The sequence below is a fragment of the Pristiophorus japonicus genome, chromosome 8, assembly GCF_044704955.1.
Source record: "Pristiophorus japonicus isolate sPriJap1 chromosome 8, sPriJap1.hap1, whole genome shotgun sequence".
Taxonomy (NCBI): domain Eukaryota; kingdom Metazoa; phylum Chordata; class Chondrichthyes; family Pristiophoridae; genus Pristiophorus; species Pristiophorus japonicus.
The window spans coordinates 11,148,909-11,173,057 of record NC_091984.1 but is presented as its reverse complement, the minus strand read 5'-3'; the positions used below and the strand labels follow the sequence as shown (position 1 = coordinate 11,173,057).

The 24,149-nt window shown below is 45.2% G+C and overlaps 1 protein-coding gene across 1 annotated transcript in view; it reads right to left on the bottom strand.

Moving 5' to 3' along the window:
* Window positions 1-24,149, bottom strand: part of ttll7 (tubulin tyrosine ligase-like family, member 7) — a 283,178-nt gene that overhangs the window by 215,725 nt on the left and 43,304 nt on the right. Inside the window, 1 exon segment of the mRNA XM_070886446.1 lies at window positions 2,179-2,246. Coding sequence (XP_070742547.1) covers window positions 2,179-2,246 — 68 coding nt within the window.

The window sequence follows — 24,149 nt, the reverse complement described above, 5'->3', positions numbered from 1 at the left end:
ATTCTTATGTTCTTATGTTCTTATACCATTGGCCTTCCTCATCACTTACTAACCTTTGTGTTTCATGCACAAGTACCCCCAGGTCTCGCTGTACTGCAGCACTTTGCAATCTTTCTCCATTTAAATAATGACTTGCTCTTTGATTTTTTCTGCCAAAGTGCATGACCTCACACTTTCCAAAATTATACTCCAACTGCCAAATTTTTGCCCACTCACTTAGCCTGTCTATGACCTTTTGCAGTTTTTTTGTGTCCTCACACATTGCTTTTCCTCCCATCTTTGTATCATCGGCAAACTTGGCTACGTTACACTCAGTCCCTTCTTCCAAGTCGTTAATATAGATTTTAAAATAGTTGGAGTCCCAGCACTGATCCCTGTGGCACCCCACTAGTTACTGTTTGTCAACCAGGGAATGAACCATTTATCCTGACTCTGTATTTTCTGTTGGTTAGCCAATCCTCTATCCATGCTAATATATTACCACCAACCCCGTGAACTTTTATCTTGTGCAGTAACCTTTTATGTGGCACCTTGTCGAATGCCTTCTGAAGTCCAAATACACCACTTCCACTGGTTCCCCTTTATCCACCCTGTTCGTTACATCGTTATTATTATGCAAGGTCTTTTAAATCATACAGCCCTGAAGTGGGCAAAGGCAGCGTGTGACTGACCCATGACCAGAAGGCCCCAGCTTCCTTTCCCATCCTGTCCTGTGTTAGTCCAGTTCAGGCAGGTAACGGTAAGGTATCGCCCTCAATATCCTGGGCCAGGAAATGGAAATTGATCCAGGGGCTGCCATTTCCGACTAGTGCTGGAGAATACAAGAGTTGACATCAGTTATGTTACAGCTCTGGTCAGACCCCACTGGATACTGCGTTCATTTCTGGGCACCAAACCTCAGGAAGGATATATTGGCCTTGGAGGAGGTGCAGCATGGATTCACCAGAAGGATATCGGGGCCTAAAGGGTTAAATTATGAGGCCAGGTGCATAGACGAGGCTTGTATTCCCTTGAACATAGAAGATTAATGGGTGATCTAATTGAGGTATTTAAGACAATTAAAGGAGTAGATTGGGCAGATGGAGAAATATTATTTCCTTTAGTGGGGGGAGTCCAGAACAAGGGGTCACAACCTTAAAATTCGAGCTGGGCCATTCAGTGCTGATGTCAGGAAACATTTCTTCACACAAAGGTGGTGGAAATCTGGATCTTACTACCCCCAAAAAGCTGTTGAGGCTGGGGGTTAATTGAAAAATTTCAAAACAGATTGACAGATTTGTGTTATGCAAGGGTGTTAAAGGTTACGGAAACAGGACAGTAAATGGAGTTGAGACACAGGTCAGCAATGATCTCATTGAATGGCGGTACAGGCTCGAGGGGCTGAATGGCCTTCTCCTATTATTATGTTCCTAAAATCAAGTATCCCCATTATTCATTACTATATAATTTAAATGCATATATAAATGAGATAAACCCCAACACATCTTGCATCTTACTTTATTAGCATTGACATATGTCGTATCATTCAGCATAACTACAATATAGAGAAGACCACACAGAACAGCTGAGGATAATTGTCTATTAATATTGGCCAACTGCATCAGTCTGAGACAGAACAGGGTTAAGCTGCTCAGGATGCTATTGGTAGTTATTGTCCTGGTATGCAGGATTAGCAACCCTCTGTCTCCAAAAATTAAAGATTAATCTGCAGGACATTTCTGCGAGCAACTGTGGAAGATCATAGGGCCTTAAACAAAATGCTGTGCTCCTTTTTCATTTTCTTTGAACTCTTTCATTTATTAGCGATTAAAATGCCGGAGATGGGCAAGATGTCTGTTTGACTGTCAGCCGGGAATCGTCCAATGGGAAAAGGAAGAGTCCGATCGCTTTCCGATTGGCTGGGGAAGGCGGAGCCTCGTAAGGATGGACGGGTCGGGCGGGGAGAGTGGGGAGGGGCGGGTGGAGGGAGGTCATGTGACTATACCTCCAGGAGTCGGTCCAAGCAGAGTTAGAAATGTCCCTGTGAACACCAGCCCTTGCTGGCCTACAGTCAGGCTTTGCCAATTCTTGCACAGTGCGCACTCAATGATATTATCCACTGTAAATGCCAAGGTGCCTCAAATGAGATTTTGATTCCCGTCAAGACAGAAACTGTGCTCGGAGGTCTGTACCACTTACTTCGCCATGTTTCTTGCCAGACAGTCCTTGCGACAAATCTCTCCCATTCCCGGAAAATGGTTGATCCGCTGTAAGTAGACATAAAATAACTCTATTGCATACATACATAAGAATATGAGAACATAAGAAATAGGAGCAGGAGTCGGCCATTTGGCTCCTCGAGCCTGCTCCGCCATTTAATAAGATCATAGCTGATCTGATCATGGACTCAGCTGCACTTCCCTACCCACTCCACAAAACCCTTTATTCCCTTATCGCTCAAAAATCTATCTATCTCCGTCTCAAAGATTTGCAGCCCTCTGAGAGAAGAAATTCCTCCTCGTCTCAGTTTTAAATGGACGGCCCCTTAAATGCGGAGACCAAAACTGTACGCAGTACTCCAGGTGTGGCCTCACCAATACCCTGTACAGTTGTAGCAGGACTTCTCTGCTTTTATACTCTATCCCCCTTTGCAATAAAGGCCAACATTCCATTCGCCTTCCTGATCACTTGCTGTACTAACTTTTTGTGTTTCATGTACAAGGACCCCCAGGTCCCTCTGTACTGCAGCACTTTGCAAATTTTCTCCATTTAAACTATAATTTGGTTTTCTATTTTATCTGCCAAAGTGCATAATCTCACATTTTCCCACATAATACTCCATCTGCCAAATTTTTGCCCACTCACTTAGCCTGTCTATATCCCTTTGCAGATTTTTTGGGTCCTCCTCACAATTTGCTTTCCAACCCATCGTTGTATCATCAGCAAACTTGGCTACATTACACTCGATCCCTTCATCCAAGTCATTAATATAGATTGTAAAAAAAGTTGAGGCCCCAGCACTGATCCCTGCGGCACACCACTAGTTACTGTTTGCCAACCAGAAAATGACCCATTTATCCCGACTCTCTGTTTTCTGGTAGTTAGCCAATCCTCTATCCATGCTAATATATTACCCCCAATCCCGTGAACTTTTATCTTGTGCAGGAACCTTTTATGTGGCACCTTATCGAATGCCTTCCAGAAATCCAAATACACCACATCCACTGGTTCCCCCTTATCCACCCTGCTCGTTACATCCTCAAAGGTCTCCAGCAAATTTGTCAAACATGATTTCCCTTTCATAAATCCATGCTGACTCTGCTTGATTGAATTATGCTTTTCCAAATGTCCCGCTACTGCTTCCTTAATAATGGACCCTCGCATTTTCCCAACGACAGATGTTAGTCTAACTGGTCTATAGTTTCCTGCTTTTTGTACACCTCCATTTTTAAATAGAGGCGTTACATTTGGGGTTTTCCAATCCGCTGGGACCTCCCCAGAATCCAGGGAATTTTGGTAAAATACAACCAATGCATCTACTATCTCTGCAGCCACTTCTTTTAAGACCTGAGAATGTAAGCCATCAGGTCCAGGGGACTTCTCCGCCTTTAGTCCCATTATTTTACCGAGTACTACTTCTTTAGTGATAGTGATTGTATTAAGTTTCTCCCTCCCTATAGCTCCTTGATTATCCACTATTGGGATGTTTTTAGTGTCTTCTACCATAAAGACCGATACAAAATATTTGTTCAACATCTCTGCCATTTTCCTGTTCTCCATTATTAATTGCCCGGTCTCATCCTCTAGGGGACCAAAATTTACTTTAGCCACTCTTTTCCTTTTTACGTACCTGTAGAAACTCTTACTATCTGTTTTTATATTCTGTACTAGTTAACTTTCATGATTTATCTTCCCTCTCTTTATCATTTTTGTAGTCGTTCTTTGCTGGCCCTACCTTCTGGCCTTGGCCATATTTTATACCCTTGTTTCCAATTTGATACCATCCCTTATTTCCTTAGTTAGCCACGGATGGTTATCCCTTCTCTTACATTCTTTCCTTCTCCTTGAGATATATTTTTATTGCGAGTTATGAAATATCTCCTTAAATGTCTGCCACTGCTCATCAACTGTCCCACACTTTAATCTATTTTCCCAGTCCACTTTAGCCATCTCTGCCTTCATACCGTTGTAGTCTCCTTTATTTAAGCTTAGGACACTGGTTTGAGATCCAACTTTCTCACCCTCCAACTGAATTTGAAATTCAACCACATTATGGTCACTCATTCCTAGAGGATCCTTTACTAGGAGATCATTTATTAATCCTGTCTCATTATACAGTACCAGATCTAAGATAACCTTTTCCCTGGTTGGTTCCGCAATGTACTGTTCAAGGAAACTATTTCGGATACACTGTATGAATGCTTCCTCAAGGCGATCCTGGCCAATTTGCTTTGTCCAATCAATATGAAGGTTAAAATCACCCATGATTATTGCTGTTCCTTTTTTACAGCATCTATTATTTCTTGATTTATACTCTGTCCAACAGTGTAGCTACTGTTCGGGGGCCTATAGACTACGCCCACCAGTGACTTCTTCCCCTTATTATTCCTTATCTCGACCCAAACTGATTCAACATCTTGATCATCTGAGCCAATATCATTTCTCACTAATGCACTGATCTCATCCTTTATTAACAGAGTTACCCCAACTCCTTTTCCTTTCTGTGTGTCCTTCTGAATTGTCAAATACCCCTGTATATTTAGTTCCGTCCTGGTCACCTTGCAACCACGACTCTGTAACGGCTCTCAGATCATACCCATTTGAAACTTTTATGCCGTCAACTCATCTATTTTGTTACAAATGCTACATGTATTCAGATAAGAGCTTTTAAATTTGTTTTTTAAAAAAAATTTTCCTGTTTTGACCCCACTTTCTGATTCACCTTTATGTTTATATATTTTGTCCCTTCCTGGTACGCTCTGGTTTTCATTTCCCCCAGTGCTACCCTGCCCTATTGCCTTCTCCTTATTCTTTGACTTTTTTAATTTTTGCTCACCTGAATCCTCCCCGCCACCAACTAATTAGTTTAAAGCCCTCTCTACAGTCCTCCACATAATATGCTTTCCCACCCATCTTTGTATCATCAGCAAACTTGGCTTTATTACACTCGGTCCCTTCATCCAAGTTATTAATAAAGAATGTAAATAGTTGAGGCCCCAGCACCGATCCCTGCGGCACACCACTAGTTACTGTTTGCCAACCAGAAAAAGACCCATTTATCCAGACTCTCTGTTTTCTGTTAGTTAGCCAATCCTCTGAGCATGCTAATATATTACCCCCAACCCCATGAACGTTTATCTTGTGCAGTAATCTTTTACGTGACATCTTATCGAATGCCTTCTGGAAATCCAAATGCACCACATCCACTGGTATCAGTAGTGGCTCGCAAAGTCAGATATTTATACTGTTTCTTCCACTAACATTGTAGAGTGCTGCCTACTCCACACAAGTACATTACATATTACATTAGTGAATGGTTTTATAAAAGCCTCTTTCAGTCCCATTGATGAATTTTGAATTCTTGCCACTAAAAGTATCTCACTGTACATAATACAGAATGCATCTCTGCGCTCCTCCAATTCTGGCCTCTTGCACATCGCCAATTTTCATCAATCCACCATTGGTGGCCGAGCCTCCAGCTGCCTAGGCCCTAAACTCTGGATCTCCCTCCCTAAACCTCCTTTAAGATACTCCTTAAATCCTACCTCTTTTGATCAAGCTTTTGGTCACCTTTCCTGGTGTCTCCTTATGTGGATCATGTGACACAGCCGTGACCTACAGAGCTACGAACCTAGTGCTGGAAGGTGGGATTAGGCTGGGTAGCTCTTTTTTGACCGGCACAGGCATAATGGACCGTATGGCCTCCTTCTGTGTCGTAATTTTAGGCATAATGGACCGTATGGCCTCCTTCTGTGTCGTAATTTTCTAAGATTCTATGTATCACATTTTTGTCTAATTATGTTTCTGTTATGTGCCTTGGGACATTTTACCATGTTAAAGGCAGTATGGAAATATAAGTAGGGTAGGTTGCATAATGGTTATGTCACTGGATTAGTAATCCAGAGATGTGCGTTCAAATTCCACCATGGCAGCTAGGGAATTTAAATTCAGTTAAATAAATTTTTTTAAAGCTAGTATCAGTATCAGTCACCATGAAGCTACCAGAATGTCGTAAAAACCCAACTGGTCCAACTAATGTCCTTTAGGGTAGGAAACCTGTCATCCTTGCCTGTATGTGACTCCAGTGTAGTTGACTCATAACCACTCTCTGAAATGGCCAAGCAAGCCACTCAGTTGTACCAAACCTCAGCGACAAAATCAGCACTGTGGGAGTACCTTCACCACACGGACTGCAGCGGTTCAAGAAGGTGGCTCACCACCACCTTCTCAAGGGCAATTAGGGATGGGCAATAAATGCCGGCCTTGCAAGAACAAATTTTTTTTGTTAAAAGTTGTTGTCGTTGTTATTGCATATTCCACAAACTTTATACAAAACACATCAACTCCCCAATGGGTCAGGTTGTTAAAGAGATGAGCCACTGGGCGAGACAGACCAGGAGCTCCTAGGTTGAATCCGTGACCTGTGCCGGGTCAGTTGATCTCAGTTGAAGTGGCAGTAAGGGGGCCGCTACAATACACCTCAAATGTCCTTGAGTTAGATGGCAGGACATCAGCCAGGGTTCCCACTGCTGGTTGCTATCCAGTGCCTCTGCTAGATGCATGCACACTACCTGAGGACCGAAACAGCTGATATTCATCAAATTGAGTATTTGGGTGAGGTAACGAGGGGAAATGCAACTGTTCCCAGCATGTGTGTGTGTTCTTTAAAATCTGCTTTTAATAAAATATACTCGCTACACTCCTTCTGAATCTCTTACACTGTTCCCAGATATCAAAATGTTTCCGACATGTGCTCATTTGATAAGGTTCTCTGCAGCCGAGAGCGCGAGTCCCGAAGGCTGTGTTGCCTGCCCGGTGCCAGGGGTGAGGACATCTTCTCAGGGCTGGAGAGGAGCTAGGAATGGGAGAGGGAAGATCCAGTTGTCGTGGTCCACGACAAAGGAAGAGGTTCTGCTGAGGGAGTATGAGCAGCTAGGCGGCAAATTAAAAAGCAGAACCACAAAGATAATCATTTCTGGATTACTTCCTGAGCTACGAGGAAATTTGCAGAGGGTAAATAAGATCAGAGAGTTAAACACGTGGCTCAAAGACTGGTGTGGGAGAAATGGGTTTTGGTTCATGGGACACTGGCACCAGTACTGGGGTAAGAGGGAGCTGTTCCATTTGGACAGCCTCCACTGAAACCGTGCTGGGACTAGGGTCCTGGCAAATCAAATAACGAGGGCTGTCGAGAGGGTTTTAAATTAATTAGTGGGGGGGGGGGGGGCAGATTCAGGTGAGCAAAAATGTAAAAAGTCAAAGAATAAGGAGAAGGCAATAGAGCAGGGTAGCACTGGGGGAAATGAAAACCAGAGCGTGCCAGGAAGGGACAGAATGTATAAACATAAAGGTGAATCAGAAAGTGGTGTCAAAACAGGAAAAAATGGTATAAAAACAAATTTAAAAGCTCTTTATCTGAATGCATGTAGCATTCGCAACAAAATAGATGAGTTCACGGCACAAATAGATACGAATGGGTATGATCTGATAGCCATTACATAAATGTGGTTGCAAGGTGACCAGGAGTGGGAACTAAATATTCAGGGGTATTTCTTAATTTGGAAGGACAGACAGAAAGGAAAATGAGTTGAGGTAGCACTGTTAATAAAGGATGAGATAAGTGTGTTAGTGAGAAATGATATTGGCTCAGATGATCAAGATGTTGAATCAGTTTGGGTGGAGATAAGAATTAATAAGGGGAAAAAGTCACTGGTGGGCGTAGTCTATAGGCCCCCTAACAGCAGCTACACTGTTGGACGGAGTATAAATCAAGAAATAATCGAGGCTTGTAAAAAAGGAACAGCAATAATCATGGGCGATTTTAACCTTCATATTGACTGGACAAAGCAAATTGGCCAGGATCGCCTTGAGGAAGAGTTCATAGAGTGTATCCGGGATAGTTTCCTTGTACAGTACATTGCGGAACCAACCAGGGAGCAGGCTATCTTAGATCTGGTACTGTATAATGAGACAGGATTAATAAATGATCTCCGAGTAAAGGATCCTCTAGGAATGAGTGACCATAACGTGGTTGAATTTCAAATTCAGTTGGAGGGTGAGAAAGTTGGATCTCAAACCAGTGTACTAAGCATATATAAAGGAGACTACAAAGGTATGAAGGCAGAGGTGGCTAAAGTGGACTGGGAAAATAGATTTAAGTGTGGGACAGTTGATGAGCAGTGACAGACATTTAAGGAGATATTTCATAGCTCGCAACAAAAATATATCCCAAGGAGAAGGAAAGACTGTAGAAGAGATAACCATCCGTGGCTAACTAAGAAAATAAGGGATGATATCTATTGTGTTCCTAACATGCAGTACAGCTTTTTACTAGGGACAGCAGAGGGTCTTGGCTGGTCCAAGTCCTAATCTGGCAGGCCGTGACAGGTGATTTATCATTTTCAAACGCTTCCATAAGCATCAACAAGTCTGCGGGCTGAGCCACCATCAACAAGTTTGCAGGCTGCGCCATTTCCACCCCCGTGGTGGGCAATGGTAGCCGACTGAGAGCATCTGCACAGTTCTCGGTGCCTGGCCTGTGGCGGATGATATAGTTATACGCTGATAGCGTGAGTGCCCACCTTTGTATGCAGGCTGAGGCATTAGTATTTATCCCCTTGTTTTCAGCGAACAGGGATATGAGGGGCTTGTGATCGGTTTCCAGCTCAAATTTGAGGCCAAACAGGTGCTGATGCATTTTCTTTACCCCGAACACACATGCTAATGCCTCTTTCTCAATCATGCTGTAGGCCTTCTCGGCCTTAGACAAGCTCCTGGAGGCATAGACAACAGGTTGCAACTTCCCCGCAATGTTAGCTTGTTGTAATACACCAACTCCGTATAACGACGCATCACATGCTAGCACAAGTCTTTTACACGGGTTATACAATACAAGCAGCTTGTTGGAGCATAAAATGTTTCTGGCTTTCTCAAAAGCAATTACTTGGTTTTTTCCTCATACCCAGGTCTCACCTTTACGCAATAACATATTTAGGGGCGCTAAGAGGGTGTTTAACCCCAGTGGGAAGTTACCAAAATAGTTGAGTCGTCCCAGGAACGACCGCAGCTCCGTGACGTTCTGTGGCCTGGGCGCGTTCCTGATAGCCTCTGTCTTGGCGTCTGTCGGCCAAAGGTCATCCGCCGCAATCTTCCTCCCCAAAAACTCCACTTCTGTTGCCATGAAGACGCATTTCGACCTCTTTAGCCGCAGCCCTTCGCGATCCAGTCACTGGAGGACCTTCTCCAGGTTTTGTAGGTGCTCGACGGTGTCCCGACCCATGACCAACCACCGTGAAAAACCACCGTGCGTGGTACCGACTTAAGTAGGCTCTCCATGTTTCTCTGGAAGAACGCTGCAGCTGACCGAATTCCAAATGGGCATCTGTTGTAGATGAACAGTCCCTTGTGCGTGATGATGCATGTGAGGCCCTTCGAAGATTCCTCCAGCTCCTGGGTCATGTAGGCCGAAGTCAGTTCGAGCTTGGTGAACGACTTGCCTCCTGCAGCGTCGCAAATAGGTCGTCTGCCTTAGGTAGCGGGTATTGGTCCTGTAGCGAGAAACGATTAATGGTTACTTTATAATCGCCGCCATCACTTTTGAGTACTGGAACAATCGGGCTGGCCCACTCGCTGAATTCCACTGGGGAGATGATGCCCTTGCGTTGCAGCCTGTCCAGCTCGATTTCTACTCTCTCCCTCATCATGTGAGGTACCGCTCGCGCCTTGTGGTGAATGGGTCGTGCCTCTGGGACCAAGTGGATCTGCACCTTCGCCCCGGAAAAGTTTCCAATGTCTGGCTCAAAAAGGGAAGGAAATTTGTTAAGAACCTGGGTACATGAGGCCTCATCGACATGCGATAGCGCTCGGATGTCATCCCAGTTCCAGCGGATTTTGCCCAGCCAGCTCCTTCCAAGCAGTGTGGGGCCATCGCCCGGGACAATCCAGAGTGGCAGTTCATGCACCATGCCCTCATAGGTGACCTTGACCATGGCGCTGCCCAGGACAGTGATAAGCTCTTTGGTGTACGTTCTCAGTTTCGTGTGGATGGGGCTCAGGGCTGGTCTGAGTGCCTTGTTGCACCACAGTCTCTCAAACATCTTTTTACTCATGATGGATTGGCTAGCGCCAGTGTCCAGTTCCATGGCTACGGGTAAGCCATTCAATTTTACATTTAGCATTATAGGTGGACATTTCATCAAAAATGTGTGCACCCCGTGTACTTCAGCATCTGCCTCCTCTCTCTGAGGCTCGAAATTGCTTTGATCCACCATGGACCGATCTTCCTCTGCCACGTGGTGGTTAGCAGGTTTTGCAGAGCTTGCAGCTTGTCTGCAAGCTCGTTGGAGGTGCCCCATTGTTCCACAGCTCTTGCAAACATATCCTTTGAAGCGGCATGAATAGGCTGAATGGAAGCCTCCACAATGCCAACAAGGTGTGAATTGCCTTGCATTCATCCATTGTTGCGGACTCTCAGTCATCTGGGTCGTCTGAGGCCTGCTGGCAGTTGCAGACTCGTGGTTTCTGCCCTGTACATTTCTGCTCGCAAACACAGTTCCAATTAATTTATGAACATTGCTAGCACTTGTGTGCTGAGAGATTTGTTTGGTGTTATCACTGGTGGACATAAACGCCTGTGCTATCGCAATGGCCTTACTGAGGGTCGGTGTCTCTACAGTCAAAAGTTTTCACAGGATGGTCTCGTGGCCAATGCCCAGTTCACAAAAGTCTCTGAGCATTTGCTCCAGGTAGCCATCAAACTCACATTGTCCTGCAAGTCTCCTTAGCTCGGTGACGTAGCTCGCCACTTCCTGCCTTCAGATCGCTGGCACGTGTAGAACCGACACCTCGCCATCAGCACACTCTCCCTCGGGTTAAGATGCTCCTGAACCAGTGTACACAGCTCCTTATATGACTTATCTGTGGGTTTCACCAGAGCCAGAAGATTCTTCATGAGGCTGTAGGTCGATGCCCCAAAGAGTGTGAGGAGGACCGCTCTCTTTTTTGCAGCGCTTCCTTCTCCGTCCAGCTCGTTGGCTACAAAGTACTGGTCTAGCCACTCGACATAGGCTTCCCAGTCCTCACCCTCCGAGAACTTCTCCAGGATGCCCACAGTTTGCTGCATCTTTGCGTTGGATCCGTGTATTCATCGCCAGTTATTGTGTTCCTAACACAGATGAGACTGCACACAGGGAGGTTAAAGTAACAGTGACCTCAGTCTTTATTAAGACACTCCAGAGTGAGGAACAGGCCTTAGGGGCCAGCTTATATACAGTGCTCCCAAGGGATACTGGGATCCCTTGGGACTTCAGGGGATGCACTCCCTGGTGGCAGAACATGGGAGTGCATGCTTTACAGATACACAACAGTATCAAATTGAAAAGAAGGGCATACAATGTGACCAAGACTAGTGCGAGGCCAGAAGATAGGGAAACTTTTAAAAGCCAGCAAAGAACGATTAAAAAAATGATAAAAAGAGGGAGGATAGATTATGAGAGTAAACTAGTACGAAATATAAAAACAGATAGTAAGCGTTTCTACAGGTACATAAAAAGGAAAAGAGTGGCTAAAGTAAATGTTGGTTCCCCAGAGGATGAGACTGGGGAATTAATAATGGAGAACAGGGAAATAGCAGAGACGTTGAACAAATATTTTGTATCGGTCTTCACAGTAGAAGACACTAAAAACATCCCAATAGTGGATAATCAAGGGGCTATAGGGAGGGAGGAACTTAATACTATCACTATCACTAAAGAAGTAATACTCGGTAAAATATTGGGACTAAAGGTGGACAAGTCCCCTGGACCTGATGGCTTACATCCTCGGGTCTTAAAAGAAGTGGCTGCAGAGATCGTGGATGCAATGGTTGTAATCTACCAAAATTCCCTGGATTCTGGGACGGTCCTAGCAGATTGGAAAAGCTCACGGGGTTGGGGGTAATATCTTAGCATGGATAGAGGATTGGCTAACTAACAAAAACAGAGAGTCAGGATAAATGGGTCATTACCAGTTGGCGAACAGTGACTAGTGGGGTGCTGCAGGGATTGGTGCTGGGGCCTCAACTATTTACAATCTATATTAATGACTTGGATGAAGGGACCGAGTGTAATGTAGCTAAGTTTGTTGATGATACAAAGATGGGTGGGAAAGCAAATTGTGAGGAGGACACAAAAAATCTGCAAAAGGACGTAGACAGGCTAAGTGAGTGGGCAAAAATTTGGCAGATGGAGTGTAATGTGGGAAAATGTGAGGTTATCTACTTTGGCAGAAAAAATAAGAAAAGTAAATTATAATTTAAATGGAGAAAAATTGCAAAGTGAGGCAGTACAGAGGGACCTGGGGGTCCTTGTGCATGAAACACAAAAAGTGAGTATGCAGGTACAGCAAGTAATCGGGAAGGCAAATGGAATGTTGGCCTTTATTGTAAGGGGGATAGAGTATAAAAGCAGAGAAGTCCTGCTACAACTGTACAAGTATTGGTGAGGCCACACCTGGAGTACTGCGTACAGTTTTGGTCTCTGTATTTAAGGAAGGAGATACTTGCATTGGAGGCTGTTCAGAGAAGGTTCACTAGGTTGATTCCGGAGATGAGGGGTTTGGCTTACGAAGATAGATTGAGTAGGTTGGGCCTATACACATTGGCGTTCAGAAGAATAAGAGGTGATCTTATTGAAACATATAAGATAATGAGGGGGCTCGACAAGGTGGATGCAGAGAGGATATTTTCACTCATAGAGGAAACTAAAACTAGGGGACGTCGTCTCAGAATAAGGGGCTGCCCATTTAAAACTGAGATGAGGAGGAATTTCTTCTCTCAGAGGGTTGTAAACCGATGGAATTCTCTGCCCAAAGAGCTGTGGAGGCTGGGCTATTGAATATATTTAAAGCGGAGATAGACAGATTTTTGAGTGATAAGGGAATATAGGGTTATGGGGAGCAGGCAGGGAAGTGGAGCTGAGTCCGTGATTAGATCAGCCATGATCTTATTAAATGACAGAGCAGGCTCGAGGGGCCAGGTGGCCTACTCCTGTTGCTAGTTCTTAAGTTCGTATGTTCTGCCCATGGGCCAGTTGGTCTGTGGGCATGTTCACACATACAGCTTTCATTTTATTTTAAAAAGCACATTCAAAGTGATTGACTGGTGTTGTCCAGTTTTCAAATATCAACATTACTTAGTGGACACTCATCCGGCCACCCCGAACTATGGACTGTCTTGTTCAAAAGCAGTTGGTGCTGCACTCCTGAGTGCATCAGCTCAGAGTGAGAAAACAAGAGTTTGCTAAGTGGGAGAGTTCGGTGAAGTGGGAGCGGGAGGTGTTGCTTTGACTTGTTTTTCCTAACTGTTTCCGCAGAGCAGCGGTGTACCTGAGCGGGAGCAGACCGAGGCCCGAGAGTGAGCATAAAAGCCAGAGCAGACCACAGCATACGGCCAGTGTCATCTCCTGGACTAGTTTCCATCGCCTGGTTGGGTCAGAGAGGAATTTTCCCAGATTTTTTTCCCCAATCGGCCTGGGTTTTTACCTGTTTTTTTGCCTCTCCCAGGAGATCGCACAGCTCCGGGTGAGGAGAACTCTGCTGTGTGACATCGCAGATAAGGCCGGTAAGTGATTGTGGGCTAAGTTTTTCTTTAAATTAACATATAGCATACAACTAAATACTAAAAACTAATCTTTATTTATTTAACTAAGTTAATAAACTATATAGGTTAAATACTTGATTAACACTAAACTAGTGACTTAAATAAAATAATTGGAAAACAGGAGATGTGTTGCTGCTGCAATACGTGGGAGCTTCTGGACGTTTTGATCCAAGGCGACTATATCTGCGGTAAGTGTCTGCGGCTCAACCAACTTCGGCTCCGAGTTGAGGAGCTGGAGTCCGAGCTACAGACATTGCGAGATATCAGGGAGGGGGAAAGTTACCGGGACCTTTTGCTCCAGGAGGCAGCCACACCCTCTAGATTCAATACTTTAGAATTGACACGTGGTCAGGGACAGGAGGGTGTGACTGTGAGTGAAGTAGGTAAGGGGATCCAGGAGGTAGTATTGCAGGTCCAATAGATTTGAGGTTCTTGCAACCCTTGAGGACAAGTGTGCCGACTGTGGGGTGGCTGAGCAGACTGACCAAGGCACCGTGGTGCAGAAAACCATTCAAGTGGGGGGAATAAAGAGGCAGGTGGTTGTAGTCGGGGACAGTATAGTTAGAGGGATAGATCGGGTTCTCTGCAGCCAAGAGCGGGCGTCCCGAAGGCTGTGTTGTCTACCAGTACCAGGGTAAAGGACATCTCCTCTGGGCTGGAGAAGAACTTGGAGTGGGAGGGCGAGGATCCAGTTGTCGTGGTACACGTAGGTACCAATGACATAGGATAGTCTAAGAAAGAGGTTCTGCTGAGAGAGTTTGAACAGTTCGGGATTAAATTGAAAAGCAGAACCACAAAGGTAATAATCTCTGCATTACTACCTGAGTCACAAGCAAATTGGCCTGGGGCCAATAGAATCAGGGAGATGAATGCGTGGCTCAGAGGTTGGTGTGGGAGAAGTGGGTTTCGATTCCTGGGGCACTGGCACCAATACTCAGGAAAGAGTGAGTTGTTCCGTGGGGTCAGACTACACCTGAACTATACTGGACCAGAGTTCTAGCGAACCGACTAACTAGGGAGGTAGATAGGGCTTTAAAATAAATAAGGGGGAGGACGGTCGCAGAGGAGAGAAATCTAGAATGCTAAAGAGAAAAGCAAAGGAAGCAATGCAGGAAAGTGATTGTGGTAAGGATAACCAGATTATGTCAGGAAGGGACAGAGCATACAAACAAAAGAGTGCACTAACAAATAGGGTCCAGGTAAGAAAAAATTGCGAAAAGACAAATAGGGCTATAGTACAAAATAATGATCAGATGTCTAATAATGTTAAAAAGCTAAATCTAAAAGCATTGTATCTGACGCACAAAGTATCTGTAATAAGGTGGATGAGTTAACAGCGCAAATTGATGTAAACGGATACGATACAGTTGCAATTACGGAGACCTGGTTGCAGGGTGACCAGGGTTGGGAACTGAATATCCAAGGATATTCGATATTTAGGAAGGACAGGCTAAAAGGAAGAGGGGCTGGTGTGGTGTTGTTAGTAAAGGATGAAATCAGAGCAATAGTGAGAAAGGATATTGGCTCAGAAAATCAAGATGTAGAATCAGTCTGGGTGGAGCTAAGGAGCACCAAGGGGCAGAAAACATTGGTGGGAGTTGTCTATAGGCCTACATTAATGGTAATGTAGGGGACAGCATCAAACAGGAAATTAGAGATGCATGTACCAAGGGTATTACAGTAATCGTAGGTGACTTTAATCTACATATAGACTGGCCACACCAAATTAGTAATAATACTGTGGCAGATGAATTCCAGGAGTGCGTACGAGATGGTTTTTTAGACCAGTATGTTGAGGAGCCTACTAGGGAACAGGCTATCCTAGATTGGGTATTGTGCAATGAGAAGGGGTTAATTAACAGTCTTGTTTTGCGTGGACCTTTAAAGAAGAGTGACCATAACATGATTGAATTTCTTATTAAGATGGAAAGTGAAGTAGTCCAATCCCAAACTAGGGAACAAAGGAAACTACGAAGGTATGAGGAATGAATTGGCTCTGATAGATTAGGAAGATTCATTAAAAGGCATGACAGTGGATCGACAATGGCTAATATTTAAGGAACGATCGCATGAATTGCAACAGTTATACATTACTTTCTGGCGTAAAAACACAAAAGGAAAAGTGGCACAACCATGGTTAACAAAAGAAATTAAGGATAGTATCAGATCCAAAGAGGAGTTATACAAAGTTGCCAGAAAAAGTAGCAAGCCGGAGGATTGGGAGCAGTTTAGAATTCAGCAAAAATGGACCAGGAGATTGATTAAGAGGGGAAAAATAGAGTACGAGAGCAAGGAACATAAAAACCAACTGCAAAAGTTTCTACAAGTACATAAAAAGAAAAAGATTAGTGAAGACAAATGTAGGTCCTTTACAGACAGAAACGGGAGAATTTGTAATGGGGAACAGGGAAATGGCAGAACAATTAAATAAATACTTCGGTTCTGTCTTCATGGAGGAGGACACAAATAATGTCCCAGAAATGCTAGGGAGCCAAGGGTCTAGTGAGCAAGAATAATTAAAGGAAATGATAATTAGTAAGAAAATAGTGCTGGAGAAACTAATGGTACTGAAGGCAGATAAATCCCCAGGGCCTGATGATCTGCATCCCAGAGTACTAAAAGAGGTAGCCATGGAAATAGTGGATGCATTGGTTGTCATCTTCCAAAATTCTATAGATTATGGAACAGTTCCTGCAGGTTGGAGGGTGGCAAATGTAACCCCACTATTTAAAAAAGGAGGGAGAGAGAAAACGGGGAACTACAGACTAGTTAGCCTAACATCAGTCGTAGGGAAAATGCTAGTGTCTATTATAAAGGATGTGATAACGGCACACTTAGATAATATCAACGGGATTAGACAAAGTCAACATGGATTTATGAAAGGAAAATCATGTTTGACAAACCTACTAGACTTTTTTTGAGGATGTAACTGATAGAATAGATAAGGGAGAACCAGTGGATGTAGTGTATTTGAATTTTCAGAAGTCAAAGCCCCACATAAGAGGTTAGTGTGCAAAATTAAAGCACATAGGATTAGGGGTAATGTATTGGCATGGATTGAAAATTGGTTAATTGATAGGAAACAGAGAGTAGGAATAAATGGGTCTTTTTCAGGGTGGCAGGAAGTGACTAGTGGGCTACCACAGGGATCAGTGCCCCAACCCTCTTCTCAGTCTTCCTCGCTGCCATGCTCCCCCTCACCGTCGACAAGCTCCCCGCTGAAGTGGAACTAAACTACAGAACCAGTGGGAAGCTGTTCAACCTTCGCCGTCTCCAGGCCAGGTCCAAACCACCCCAACCTCTGTCGTCGAGCTACAGTACGCGGACGATGCCTGTGTCTGTGCACATTCAGAGGCTGAACTCTAAGACATAGTAGACGTATTTACTGAGGTGTATGAAAGCATGGGCCTTACGCTAAACATCCTTGAGACAAAGGTCCTCTAGCAGCCTGTCCTCGCCACAGAACACTGCCCCCTAGTCATCAAGATCCACGGCGTGGCCCTGGACAATGTGGACCATTTCCCATACCTCGGGAGTCTTTTATCAACAAAAGCAGACATTGATGAGGATATTCAACACCACCTCCAGTGCGCCAGTGCAGCCTTCGGCCACCTGAGGAAAAGAGTGTTCGAAGACCAGGCCCTCAAATCTACCACCAAGCTCATGGTCTGCTGGGCTGTGGTAATACCCGCCCTCCTGGCTCAGAGACAGAGACCATGTACAGCAGACACCTCAAGTCGCTGGAGAAATACCACCAACGAGGCCTCCGCAAGATCCTACAAACCCCCTGGGAGGACAGGTGCACCAAAATTCGTGTCCTCATCCAGGCCAACATCCCCAGCATTGAAGCACTGACCACACTTGATCAGCTCCGCAGGGCAGGCCACATTGTCCGCATGCCAGACACGAGACTCCCAAAGCAAGCGCTCTACTTGATTCTCCTTCATGGCAAATGAGCCAAAGGTGGGCAGAGAAAACGTTACAAGGACACCCTCAAAGCCTCCCTAAAAAGTGCAACATCCCCACCGACACCTGAGATTCTCTGGCCAAAGACCGCCCTGAGTGGAGGAAGTGCATCCGGGAGGGCGCTGAGAGCCTCGAGTCTCATCGCCGAGTGCATGCAGAAAACAAGCACAGGCAGCGGAAAGAGCGTGCGGAAAACCTGTCCAACCCTCCCTTAACCTCAACGACTGTCTGTCCCACCTGTGGCAGGGACTGTGGTTCTCGTATTGGACTGTTCAGCCACCTAAGTAGTCATTCTATGAATGGAAGCAAGTCTTCCTTAATTCCGAGGGACTGCCTATGATGATGATGGCCACAGAGATCAGTGCTTGGGCCCCAGCTATTCACAATATATATAAATGATTTGGATGAGTGAACCAAATGTAATATTTACAAGTTTGCTGATGACACAAAATTAGGTGGGATTGTGAGTTGTGAGGAGGATGCAAAGATGTTGCAAGGCGATTTAGATAGGTTGAGTGAGTGGGCAAACATATGGCAGATGCAGTATAAAGTGGATAAATGTGAAGTTATTCACTTTAGTTGGAAAAACATAAGGACAAATGATGATGGCTTGGGAATTATTTAAATGGTGATGGCTTGGGAAATGTCGATGTACAGAGGGACCTGGGTGTCCTTGTACACCAGTCATTGAAAGCAAACATGCAGGTGCAGCAAGCAGTTAGGGAGGCAAATGATATGTTGGCCTTCATTGCAAGAGGATTTGAGTACAGGAGCAAGGATGTCTTACTACAGTTATACAGGGCCTTGGTGAGACCGCACCTGGAATATTGTATGCAGTTTTGGTCTCCTTACCTAAGGAAGGATATACTTGCCGTATAGGGAGTGCAACAAAGGTTCACCAGACTGATTCCTGGGATGTAAGGACTGTCGTATGAGGAGAGATTGGGTTGACTAGGCCAGTATTCACTAGAGTTTAGAAGAATGAGAGGGGATCTCATTGAAACGTATAAAATTCTGACTGGGTTGGACAGACTGGATGCGGGGAGGATGTTTCCCCTGGCTGGGAAGTCTAGAACAAGGAGTCACAGTCTCAGGATACGGGATAGGAAATTTAGGACCGAGATGAGTAGAATTTTTTTCACTCAGAGGGTGGTGAGCCTGTGGAATTCTCTACCACAGAAGGCTGTGGAGGCCAAGTCACTTAATATATTTAAGAGGGAGATAGGTAGATTTCTAGAAACAAAAGGCATCAAGGGGGATGGGGAAAAAGCGGGAATATGGTGTTGAGATAGAGGATCAACCATGATCATATTGAATGGCGGTGCAGACTCGAAGGGCCGAATGGCCTACTACTGCTCCTATTTTCTATGTTTCTATGTGCGGGTTCGGGGTTAGGGTTAGGGTTAGGGTTCGTGTTCGTGTTCGTGTTCGGGTTCGGGTTCGGGTTAGGGTTAGGGTTAGGGTTAGGGTTAGGGTTCGGGTTCGAGTTAGTGTTTGGGTTCGGGTTCGAGTTAATGTTCGGGTTCGGGTTCGGGTTCGGGTTCGGGTTAGTGTTAGGGTAAGGGTAAGGGTTAGGGTTAGGGTTTGAGTTAGTGTTTGGGTTCGGGTTTGGGTTCGAGTTAGTGTTAGGGTTGTGGTTAGGGTTAGGGTTAGGGTTCGGGTTAATGTTTGGGTTCGAGTTAGTGTTCGGGTTAGGGTTGTGGTTAGGGTTCGGGTTAGGGTTCGGGTTAGGGTTAGGGTTCGAGTTAGTGTTTGGGTTCGAGTTAGTGTTTGGGTTCGGGTTCGAGTTAATGTTCGGGTTCGGGTTCGGGTTCGGGTTCGGGTTAGTGTTAGGGTAAGGGTAAGGGTTAGGGTTAGGGTTTGAGTTAGTGTTTGGGTTCGGGTTTGGGTTCGAGTTAGTGTTAGGGTTGTGGTTAGGGTTAGGGTTAGGGTTCGGGTTAATGTTTGGGTTCGAGTTAGTGTTCGGGTTAGGGTTGTGGTTAGGGTTCGGGTTAGGGTTCGAGTTAGTGTTTGGGTTCGAGTTAGTGTTCGGGTTAGGGTTAGGGTTCGAGTTAGTGTTCAGGTTAGGGTTCGTGTTTGGGTTAAGGTTTATGGTTAGGGTTGGATTCGGGTTGGGTTCGGGGGTGCAGGCAGGAAGGTGGGCGTCCCTTCTTGTGTTCATCGTCTCATTTATTGCTCCAGTTTCTGTCACTTTCCATTAATCTTGTCCTACATTCCAACAGGGACTACACATGAAAAAGTACTTCACTGGCTGCAAATCGCTTTGGGAGGTCCCGTGGTTGTGAAAGGCGCTATATAAATGCAAGATATTTTTGCCAATATCTTGAAAACGCTCTAAATAAGTGCAAGAGCAAAATATTGCGGATCCTGGAGATCTGAAATAAAATGCTGGAATCACTCAGCATCTGTGGGGAGAGAAACAGAGTTAGCATTTCAGGTCGCTGTTCTGACGAAAAGCCATTGACCTGAAACGTTAACTCTGTTTCTCTCTGCACAGATGCTGCCTGACCTGCTGACTTTTTCCAGCATTTTCTGTTCTTATTTTATATTATATAAATGTAAGTCGATTTCTGTTTTCAGGCTTGAGCCCACAACCCTGTGTTCTCAGAGACATGCGGCAGAATCCTGGTGGCACCCTAACCTCACACTGAGCAACAAGTGATAAAAGGAGTCCTTTAGTCAAAGACATCTCGCTGGGTAAAAAGCGATATATTTCTGTTGTGAAATAAATCAGGAGTTACGCAGAGCGCAATATTAACAGGCACAAAAATTAAACGGCAAAAACATTATTTTTTTTGAAGAATGAACAGATTTTAACAGGAACATTTTAAGCGAGGGTTGGATTTCCCAAAATTTAAAGCACGACGGAAAAGCAGTGCTGCCCTCTGCTGGTAGGGGAAAGCAGTACAAGCTGATTTTCACCACCACACAGACCCAGGCTGGGCAGGGATGGGCAAAAGAAATCATGCTTTCCATTTCCCATCGCTATCCAGCGACCACCTACTGCAAAGTGTGAGGCACAAGGGCAGGTGATAACAAAGTAAGACTCGGCTGTACATGCTAAGGCTGGCTCGACTCCTCACACTCACAACAATAACTTATATAGCGCCTTTAGCGTGGTAAAATGCCCCAAGGCGGTTCACAGGAACAATTATCAAACAAAATTTGACAGCGAGCTACATAAGGAGATGTTAGAAAATGGATCGGGGAGGGTGGTGCAGCCATAGCGACATTAGGCCTAACTTTACTCCTGTTGAGACGAGATAGTGCAGAGGGTGCAGAGGAGACTTACCAGAATGGTACCAGGGATGAGGGATTTCGGTGAGGCGGAGCGACTGGAGATGCTGGGATTGTTCTCCTTAGAGCAGAGGGGGTCAAGAGGAGATTTGTTGGGGCTGTTCAAAACTATGAGGAGTTTTGATAGAGTAAATAAGGAGAAACTATTTCCACCGGCAGGAGGGTCGGGAACCAGAGGCCAGGGATTTAAGGTCATTGGCAAAAGGACCAGAGGAGAGTTGAGGAGACATTTTGTTTACGCGGCGAGTTGTTGTGATCGGGAACGCGCTGCCTGAAAGGGCGGTGGGAGCAGATTCAATAGTAACTTTCAAAAGGGAATCGGATAGGAACTTGCAAAAGAAAAATTTACAGGGATGTGGGGAAAGAGCAGGGGGCAGTGGGACTAATTGGATCGTCCTTTCAAAGAGCTGGCACAGGCACGATGGGCCGAATGGCCTCCATCCATCCATAACGTTCTGTAACGTTAATTAATAGAAAGTATATGTGGGGAGGGATGAAGGAGTCAGCATCAGTGAGACAGGTTTCAGACAGATGTTGTTCGTGACTTTGACGAAGGCAGTTTCACTTTTGAGGTCAGGCCTGAAAGCTGGACTAAAGGGACTGGAACAGGTGGCAGTGAGGCAGGTGGCGATGACACAGTCAAGAGGAAGGGCAGATTGTAAAAGAGCTGGCAGCTGGCTGATGGTTTGATAATCACAGCATTGTGGGTACAGGCAAGGAAGGGAACAGTTAACCGTGTCATTCACCATTGGGTCGAGGAAAGATAAGTGGCTGGGAAGGAGCTGAGTCGGGAGGGGATAGAGGGAGCACACGGTGAGCTTCACGGAATGGGGGCTGAGGAGCGACTGTGGAGAAGCTGTGGAGGGGAGTCAGGGTTTTGGAGAAGCTCTGGCGAAGTGGGGGAGGAGTCACCGACAACAAGCCAGGATTCAGGCAGTCCCACGGTGTGGACAGACTCATTCGGGACAGCGGGCGTGTGCCAGGAAATAGAGACGGGCATGGTGAAACATCTCGGGAAGGGACAGTAGTGGTTTCCACGGTGAGCACGATGCAGAATGCCGAGTCGGGGGGGATGAGAAGTCGCAAGTCCTCGCAGGTAGGATAAGCCTGAAATGCCTGCAGGAAAGGAGGACAGCAACGGAGCAGCGATGGATAGGCAGGGTGGGATCGGGAGACCAGCAAGGGCTGAAGCAATGAGATGAGAAGAGAGTGGGATATAGGATCACAGGGACATAGGAACAGGAGGAGGCCATTCAGCTCCTCGAGCCTATTCCATCATTCAATGAGACCATGGCTGATCTGTGGCCTAACTCCATATGCCCGCCTTTGCCCCATATCCCTTAATACCTCTGGTTAACAAAAAGCTATCAATCTCAGATTTAAAATGAACAATTGATCTAGCATCAATTGCTGTTTGTGGAAGAGAGTTCCAAACTTCCACCACCCTTTGTGGTGTAGAAATGTTTCCTAATTTCACTCCTGAAAGGTCTGGCTCTAATTTTTAGACTATGCCCCCGAGAGTCCCCAACCAGCGGAAATAGTTTTGCTCTATCTAACCTATCTGTTCCCCTTAATATCCTTAATAAAACTTTGATCAGATCACTCCTCAGCCTTCTAAATTCTAGGGAATACATCCCTAATTTATGTAATCGCTCCTTGTAATGTAATCCTTGAAGTCCGGCTATCATTCTGGTAAACCTACGCTGCACTCCCTTCAAGGCCAATATATCCATCCAACGGTGTGCGGCCCAGAATTGCTCACAGTACTCCAGGTGTGGTCTAACCAGGGCTTGTATATCTGCAGCATAACTTCTACCCTCCTGTATTCTAGTCCTCTAGATATAAAGGTCAGTATTCCATTGGTCTTTTTGATAATTTTCTGTACTTGTTCATTACATTTTAATGATCTATGTACCTGGACCCCCCCAAGTCTCTTTCACCTCCACTGTCTTTAGCTTTTCACCATTGAGGAAGTACCCTGTTCTATCCTTTTAAGGTCTAAAGTGGATGACCTCACATTTGCTGATATTGAAATCTATTTGCCACAGTTTTGCCCATTCACTTAAATCTATTAAAATCCATTTACAATGTTATGCTTTCCTCGACACTGCCGACAATGCCGCCTATCTTTGTGTCATTTGGATATATGACATTCTATGCCATCATCTAAGTCGTTAATAAATACTGGGAGTCATTGAGGCCCCAACACGGATCCCTGCGGGGGAGTGTTTGCTAGTGCTGTTGGGGAGGAGTTAAACTAATATGGCAGGGGGATGGGAACCAATGCAGGGAGATAGAGGGAAATAAAAAAGAGGCAAAAGCAAAAGACAGAAAGGAGATGAGGAAAAGTGGAGGGCAGAGAAACCCAAGGCAAAGAACAAAAAGGGCCATTGTACAGCAAAATTCTAAAAGGACAGAGGGTGTTAAAAAAACAAGCCTAAAGGCTTTGTGTCTTAATGCAAGGAGTATCCGCAATAAGGTGGATGAATTAACTGTGCAAATAGATGTTAACAAATATGATGTGATTGGGATTACGGAGACGTGGCTCCAGGATGATCAGGGCTGGGAACTCAACATCCAGGGGTATTCAACATTCAGGAAGGATAGAATAAAAGGAAAAGGAGGTGGGGTAGCATTGCTGGTTAAGGAGGAGATTAAGGCAATAGTTAGGAAGGACATTAGCTTGGATGATGTGGAATCTATATGGGTAGAGCTACAGAACACCAAAGGGCAAAAAACGTTAGTGGGAGTTGTGTACAGACCTCCAAACAGTAGTAGTGATGTTGGGGAGGGCATCAAACATGAAATTAGGGGTGCGTGCAATAAAGGTGCAGCAGTTATAATGGGTGACTTTAATGTGCACATAGATTGGGTTAACCAAACTGGAAGCAATACGGTGGAGGAGGATTTCCTGGAGTGCATAAGGGATGGTTTTTTAGACCAATATGTCGAGGAACCAACTAGGGGGGAGGCCATCTTAGACTGGGTGTTATGTAATGAGAGAGGATTAATTAGCAATCTCGTTGTGCGAGGCCCCTTGGGGAAGAGTGAC